Source organism: Sturnira hondurensis, unplaced genomic scaffold (assembly GCF_014824575.4).
Source record: "Sturnira hondurensis isolate 20B ecotype Veracruz unplaced genomic scaffold, ASM1482457v3 Scaffold0004136, whole genome shotgun sequence".
Taxonomy (NCBI): Eukaryota; Metazoa; Chordata; class Mammalia; order Chiroptera; family Phyllostomidae; genus Sturnira; species Sturnira hondurensis.
Genome location: NW_028076767.1, coordinates 21,430,835 through 21,439,017, shown reverse-complemented (window position 1 = coordinate 21,439,017; position 8,183 = coordinate 21,430,835). Strand labels below are relative to the sequence as shown.

At 50.4% G+C, this 8,183-nt stretch overlaps 1 protein-coding gene across 2 annotated transcripts in view; it reads right to left on the bottom strand.

Annotated features, from left to right (window-relative positions):
* Positions 1-4,130: 4,130 nt before the first annotated feature.
* EPB41L1 (erythrocyte membrane protein band 4.1 like 1) overlaps positions 4,131-8,183 on the bottom strand; it is a 97,384-nt gene continuing 93,331 nt past the window's right edge. The window contains exon 25 of one of the 2 annotated variants that reach the window (XM_037043976.1): positions 4,131-4,964. In XM_037043976.1, coding sequence (XP_036899871.1) covers positions 4,950-4,964 — 15 coding nt within the window. In that variant the 3' untranslated portion in view covers positions 4,131-4,949. The remainder of the gene's footprint in view (positions 4,965-8,183) is intronic. The other variant, XM_037043977.1, reaches the window with a different exon arrangement.

Here is an 8,183-nt window from a genome sequence, read left to right as displayed (position 1 = left end):
CACACCAAGTCCTCCTGCAGAACCCCAAGGGTGATAGATGGCTACAGGAAAATTCAAGAAAGGAGTCACAAAGCCCCTGGAAGCAATCGCCTCTGGCAATAGACAGGAGCCTGCAGGGGGTTGAAGAATTGCTTTGCACGGCATAGCACTTTGTGTAATTTAATGAATTATCTCTAAACACAAAAGAAATAATATTAATGCCTGAAATTACAGGGAAGTGTTCAGGGTGTAAGTTTCAAAAAGTACTTAGAATGGTACGTACAAGGTAACTTCAATTTTGGAAAAATACACATACATGGGAAGCCTGAAAGAATATGCCCCAAATTATTAGCTTGTGAGGTTCTTGCTTGTGAGATTTGGAGCAATAAAGACAGGTGGTGTGGCCCTGGCTGGTGTGGCTCGGTGGATTGACCACTGGCCTACAGACCGAAAGGTTGCTGATTTGATTCCCAGTCAGGACACATGCCTGGGTTGTGGGCCAGGTCCCTAGATCAATGTTTCTCTCCCTCTCTCCCTCCTTTCCTTGCTCTCTAAGAATAAATAAATAAATTAATTAATTTAAAAAAAAAGGTGGGTTGGTGTAAGTTAGTAGAATAAAAAGGAAAGGGCTGGTATATGTGTTTCAGGTAGTCCAAGAGGCAAGTTTAAGTTTTACATGGATTATGGGTTTTTAATTTTAATATTTTTGCATTTATTTTTATGAAGACCTCCTTTTTTTGGCATGTGACACTAGTTTTTCCATTTGCAGAAGTAATATAGTTTCCTTTTTAAATAAACTTGTTTTTTAGAGTTAAGTCTTAAAAAGTGATGGTAAGTCAATAATGAGACAGGAGGTATGCAGGGGGCTATGGCAACGTACGTGAAGGCAGTGGGCGGAGGCTGAAGCTGGGGGTTGCCGTCTACATTATCCACTAGTCGGCCGTGCAGGGGACTTGCAGGAAGAGACCTGGATGTAGGTGCTCTTCTGTCAGGGAGGGGAGCTGGGATCACAGAGGGAGCTGGGAGCTGTCCCCTCTGCACACCAAGCCCCCCTGTGTCCTGGGGCCCACACACTTATCATGCCTTCTGCCCAGAACGCTCTCACCCAAGTTCTTCACCTTACTGGGTATTTCTCTTCATTCAGCGCAAAAGTAACCTCCCCAGGGAGGCCGTAACTGGCCACCTTATTTAAGGTGGTCTCCTTCAGTGACCATCCCCGTCCCCTCTGTGCATGTCCTTCCTGGTGCCGGTCACTTGGAACTGTGACTGCTTGCCTGTTTTGTGGTCTGTTCCCCCCGCTAGCCTTGCGAGCTTCTGGATGGCAGGAACTTCGTCTTACTTGTTGTTGTACCTGCAAAGCCTAATTTGAGACCTGGACCACATTCAGAGCTGCAAATACTTGTTGAATGAAACTGTACTAGATTGGGATCTCTCCACTCCAGTTGTAGCCTTTCTCACAATGCCACCTGTTATGGTAGTCAAGGGGGTGGGGAGAGGGAGGGAGAGAGAGGAAGAGAAAGACAGAGGCGCGCACCAAGGCAGTTTGTGGTTCAGCATCAAACACATTTATTTCACTTTTATTGAGTATACAAGAACAGAGAGCACACGCATACAGCACGGAGCACTGAGGTGGGGAAGCGTGGGGAACCAGAGAGGAGAGAGGGGTGTGAGTAAAAAGGAACAGGACAGCATTGCATTGGTTGGTAAGGTGCTTTGGGAAAAAAAAATTGAGTGATGTTGCTCATGCAATTTCAGGCCAGTCTCGGAATGTGCTTGCTGGATTCAAAGACTGAAACAGGTCCTGGCACTTCCTGTACCCTCAGATGGAAGAGATCCCGAGAAACAAAACTGAACGAAAATCTATAGGATGGGAGGGCAGAAAAAGACCCTGGAGAACATCTGGGTTGTCCTCATCATTTCACAAGTGTGGAAACTGAGGCCCCAAAGAAGGCATGGGCCTAGCTCAATGTCACATGGCGAGTTAGGTGCTGAGCCGGGATGGCCACCCAGTGCTCTCAGCTGCCCTCTGGGACACTTTCCACTATGCTGCATGGTCTCTTGGGTGGACAGGCAGCATAGAAAGGATGAGAAACACAAAAAAGAAAAAAGGAAAAGTAGGTTGAAGACAGACAAGACGAACGTCTCTGTTCTCTATGAAGAGGAGGGTGGGGAGGGAACAGTGCCCTAGATTTTAGATTTGCAGCTCTCCTCCTCCCTGGCAGCACCGCTGGCCTGTCCGTGGAAGGAAGGGAGGTCAGAGTATGTGTGGTCCAGAGGCCTCCACAAACCCTGGCTGGCCCATGAGCTAAGCCTGGTCACTTCATCCCTGCACTGAAGCTGCACACCTGGGGTCTGTGGGAAGGCGGAGGACCCGGAAAATATATTCTCCCTCTGAAGTATGTTCAGAATGCCTGGGTCTCGCAGAGATGGGGTGTCTGAGCCAAATTCTGGGTGGCCCAGAGAGGGTGGAGTTAGTCCAGCTCTGGGCCCAGAAAGAGTGGGAACTCTCAGGTTGAGAGGGCGAAAAGGAGGTTCTGCGATTTTTTGACCAGGAGTGTGAAGAGGGCCTGGTGCCTGAAGAGTATGCTGTCACACTCGGGGAGCTGGAATGGACCACTGGCCCGCTCCGGGGTGGGACGTGGCTGACTCTGCCCTCTGATCCCCAGGTTCAGGACTCTCTGCCCTCTCTCCATCCCATTTTTGTCTACAGAGGAAAATTATTCGGGCTTCTTGTTCTGCCTCAAGTCAGCACCAACTAAGGAGCTAATCATATGTGTCCTTGGGGTAACTGATCAGCAAGCCTGGACCCTCTCTGGGCAATGTTCAATAATTGGAGAGAATGTAGAAATGCCCTCTGAAGGGCCAGCCACAGCTGGAAATGTAAGGCTGGCCCAGGGGACTTCCCCAGTGCCTTCGTGTCCTCCCTTCATGTCCTCCCTTCATGTCCTCCCTCCCCCACTCTCTCTTTCAGTCCAGGAACAGTACCTGATACAAGTAGGTGCTTAATATATATAGTTGCTGAACAAATATATCAACGGTTTTAGGAGCTGGACTGGGGAGTGAGATGGGACTGAGAAATTCAAGTGCAGCAGAGGGGCGGGCACACTCCCTTGGAAGGGGACTCACCGAGCTCAGGGAAGCTGCCTGTGGCCAGGGGCCTAGGGACCAGGCTTCTGATGGGATTTCTCCAAGGGCACCTATGGTCTTGAGACAATTGCTGGGGCTCCAAGGGCACAGGCTCAGCGCTTGGACGTGGACCGGAGGCGAGGCCTCCAAGGCCAGGGTCTTATGCGTAGATGGGGCCTTTGGGCAGCACCACCTTTCATCCTCAGCTTGTTCTGGGGCAGGCGAAGCCTTCGGGAATGCACTTGTGACCTATCGGGGCCTACCGTGGGTTCACGGTCTCTACAATGGCTGCTTTGGCCCAGGAAGGAGAGAATGGTTCTGACAGAACACAGGAGTGGTAAAGGAAAGGGGGCTGAGCTGGGGGCTTTCGGCCAGCCAGGTTAAAGCCATCGTCCTCTGCAACGGCTAGGGGGAGTCACCCCCCTTAGGATGGGAGTCAGCTGTCACGATTCGGTCAGGGAAAGGCAAGACATGTGGCAAAAAAATAGAGGACTGAAAACTGGGGCAAGCCACCAAGGGAGGTGGGCAGGGGGTGGGAACTGAGCCAGGGGGTCTGCAGCAAAATCCTAACTCTGGACCCCACAGCCAAGCACAGGCCAGGCCCTGCGCCACTGCCCAGGGGAGAAGGCATCTCGGACTACACCTGTTTTGCTTCCTTCTTGCCAAACCCCGGCCTCTCCTTTTGGGGACCACTCCCCTCCCCACCAATCAACCAATGACAAACATCACACACTGTATTACTACACTGAACCGTCATCTCCTTCGGCCAGAGTCCGGGTCTCCTCGGCCGGCCGGTTCAGTGAGACCTAGGAACCTTGGGATACATCAATCACAGTCAGATAGTTATAATTTTAAAATGTCGGCTTCATACTTACCAGCACTGTTTATTTTCATATTTGTTTCCCGTTATATGTAATATACATAACTTAAAAGCACATCCATACAAATCTCCTACAAGCTGCACCTTCATAATGAGAACCCATAAACATACAATGTCTACTTCCTTCCTGTGGCTTGGTTTTCTGTTCTTGCTTTCTTTTTTTTTTCCTCGTTTCAAATGACAGTCATCTGCAGTGGCCCTCAGCAGGACCAGGACACAGACAGTGAGAGGGACAGGGCTGGGAGAGAAGGCGGAGGGAGCCGAGACAGAAAATGACGACAAGACTCATGACGGGGAGGGGAGGTGGAGGAAAGGAAGGTGGATTTTGCAGCCCAGTGTCGAGACCCAGGAAGGAATGACCCAGTGTTCCTCCTCCTCCTCTCCACGTGGGGAATTTTCTTTCTCTCTCGGAAAACGGTTGACGGTGCGTGTCTTGCTGCTGCGACTTATCTTGCTTTGCTGCCAAAGGGTTTTTCCTTTGCACTTGCGTGGGCGACAGACGCTGCAGAACGAACGGAGTGTGTGTCCACCAGAGGTGACGTGCAGGTCGCACTGCACCTCCTCGGTCCTCGTGGTCGGCCTGCTTGGGCTGTTCCACAGGGCTTCGAAGGGGACAGCAAGGGATTACTGGCATTATCATTTTTTTTTCCCTGAAAAATCCCACCAATTCTTCAATTTGTCTGCAAAGGAAATGTAGCTGTTCAGATGTTGGTTGCTGCAGTTGGCCGACGGCTTGGCCAGCCCCCAGAAGCAGTGCAAGGACGCAGTATTTCCTGTATATATATCTATATCTATATATATCTATATATATATTTATATGCTTTTCCTTTCCCGGTCTCTCATCAGTGACAGTACGTCGCAGCTGGGACGTCGGTGTTGAGTCGGAGAATCCAGAACGAAGGCCCCTTCTTAACGGTTCTCTGGCTTGGGTTGGACCAGAAACGCCAGCATCTGTTCACAGAGGTCAGGATTCCTGGGGCCAGAGTCGTCGGGGGTGGGGGGTGCACAAAGGAAGGAGGGGGACAAGAAAAGTTAGTAACTCTTCACCACCCATCTTCAAATACACGATAAGAGAGTATTTTTAGCTAGCCAATACCGTGTGTCCTGTATCTATGGCGCAGGATGACAGTGATTGTCTGAGGCCACCCAGCTTGTAAGTGGACCCACATCTGTCTGCTCCAAAGCCCAGGTATGTTTGCTTGTTTGTTTCCAGGGAGGGGGTATCTTTTCCTTTGGCCTGGAAATCTGTCCAAGTTTTCTTTAGTGCTGAGAAGCTAACGTCACACTTTTTTAAAAAAATTTATTTATATATTTTTTAAGATTTTATTTATTTATCTATAGAGGGGAAGGGAAGGAGAGAAGGAAAGAAATATCAATGTATGGTTGCCTCTCATGGGTCCCCTGCTGGGAACTGGCCTGCAACCCAGGCATGTGCCCTGATTGGGAATCGAACTGCGATTGTGTGGTTCGCAGGCCTGCGCTCAATCCACTGAGCTACACCAGCCAGGGCTAACGTCACACTTTAACGTTCACTTTTCCCCCGCTACATCTCTCAGTTCTAAGTAATGACTGGTTGTGATTACAGATGTCCTCCTGCTGTCTGTTCTTCCTTTCTGTTCTCCATGGGCCTGCTGTGTCCTGGGGCTTGAACCCCAGAGTGCAGTCTAAATGAAGAAAGTGGAGCCCTGGCTGGTGTGGTTCAGTGCACTGAGCACCAGCCTGAGAACCAAAGGGTCGTCGGTTTGATTCCCCATCAGGGCATATTCCTGGGTTTCAGGCCAGGTCCCCAGTTGGCTGTATGCCAGAGGCAACCACACATTGATATTTCTCTCTCTCTTTCTCCCTCCCATCCCCTCTCTCTAAAATTAAATAAATGATATCTTTGAAAAAATAAATAAAATTTTGAGGGTAAGAAAGCCCTAGGAAGCTGGGTAAGTGCCACTCTCTCTTTGACAGGGTTTGGGAGATGGGTCCTGCCGAAGGAGGCGGGCCAGGGGGAGATGATGGAGCAGAAGCCACACATATGGCCTGTGAGGTCGCAGAAAAAAGAAAAAATACTTTGTGATGTACGTGTGCTTCCCACACTCACAGCAAGAACTTCAAGGAGGAAGAATTTCCAGAAAGAAGATGGAGTTGAATGGAGCAGGGAAAGACGTTTCTGGAGGACTCGAGGAGAGAAGAGAGGATGAAGACTAGGAAGATGGAAACCCATGAGGAAACAGGGCCCAGTGCACCTGGCTGGTGGTGGAAGTTTAAGGTCCGACTCACTCAGGACTCTCATCACCTCTAAGGACATGGCAAAACCTCAAAGGACAAGGAAGCAGGTTCACACACCTTCTGTCTGTGGGACATGGCCCTGGTATGTCACTGCTGTGGACTGAATGTTGACGTCCCCCCCCTCCCAAAGTTCACATGTCGAAGTCCTAACCCTCCACATGATGGCATTTGGAGCCTGGGCCTTCGGTCATAAGGGTGGAGTCCACATAAATGAAATGAGTGCCCTTGTACGAAGAGACGCACAGGAGATTATCCTTCTCCTCTCTGGGCTGTGTGAGGACATGGAGAGAAGACAGCTGTCTGTAAACCAGCAAGTGGGCTCTCACCGGGCACTGAGTTGGCTGACACCTCGATCTTGAACTTCCCAGCTCCTATAACTGAGAAATAAATGTGCGTTGCTTAAGCCACCCAGTCCATGGTCACAGATGTGGTTTCATTATAACAGCAGCTCCAGGTTAGAGATTAACTCTATTTTTGTAGATGGGGAAACTGAGGCCCATGGAGGTTCATCTGGGCACACGGTGAGCCAGGTGTTTCTGACCCAAGGCCTGGGTGTGTTCTTTCTGCTCAATTCTGCTACTTTCTGAAGATTTCTGTCGTACAGCGGCAGGCTGCACTTCAGGTTCACTCACCAACTAATAAGGTGTAAACAGGATTCTGGGTACCTGGGATGTCTTCAGACATCTGCAGATATTTCAGAAGTACCAAGGACTTCTAAAGAATACTGTACTATAATTTATTCTTCTTGGTTTAGTGCAGCAGAGTCCGCATGAGCAGCATTTTTTTAGCCTGCTTTGAATTAACGGTAACCATAGTCGTAACTAACTTCCACTGAGTACTTACTATACGCCAGGCATTGTGCTGACGACTGCGTATTTACGACCTCAGTGAGCCTGTGAGGCAGATTCTGTGGACAGTCAGTGCGGCGGGCAAGGAGGGGGAGGCCACAGGGTGGATCTGCAGTCTAACTGGTGAGGATTGATCCTCTAATCAGTACTTCATGTTCTCCCAGATCCACGACTGTGAGCGAGCCACCTCATGTCTCCGAGTCCCTGTGTCCTCATGTGTAAAATGAATGGACCAGAGGACAGTACCCAAGGCTGCTGCACAGCCTGTACCTGCAATAGCCTGAGCTGCAGCAGCTGTTACTACTGTGATCGTCATCGCCACCTGGCTGTGAGGAAACACAGCCGCTAAGGTTAAATAGTTTGCTCAGAGCCACGCAGCTAATGATGGGCAGAACCGAGAGCGGAACCCAGGCCCGCAGCACTACAGGGCTCTCCCTTGGGGTACCAAGGTGTATCCGCTGACTCAGTCGACGTTTCCAAGCACTTTAAATAAAGCTGTCTAACTCACAGCAGACCTGTCCCGCAGAATTAGTGAGTGTGGCTATATTGAGTCAGAAGAGGTAGCTCCTCCCGTGGTGATAACGAAGGGCAAAGCCTGTGGGTGGAAATGGAAAGGGAGAAACTTCTAGCTCCCCAGGGCAATACAAACGAGGCGACCTTTACAGAAGCATGTGAAAAAGAGAGAGAGGGTGCATGGGGGTGTGTGGGACAACGGCATCATGGAAGAAAGCACTGAGGGGGGTGAGGAGGGCGAGTGAGAAAGCCAAGGCAGCTGAGAGGCAGGCAGATGTGAGAGACTGCAGGGTGGTGGGTGGGCGGGCACGGAGCCTGGGGAGAGCTCTGGATGGCCAGGGAAACAGGAAGGCAGGAGCCTGGTGGGTGGGCTGGGAGCAACCCAGGAAAGATGAGAACGAGTGAGACGGGTTGGGGCAGACGCTCTAGGAAAACACAGGACAGACACTCTAGGTCAGCAAACAAACAGCTAGAGGGCTGTCACTGGAAGGGGCGTGCCCCATCTCTTCATGTTGCAGATGAGGAGACAGAGTCTCACAGGGGAAGAAACTGACCGGTGG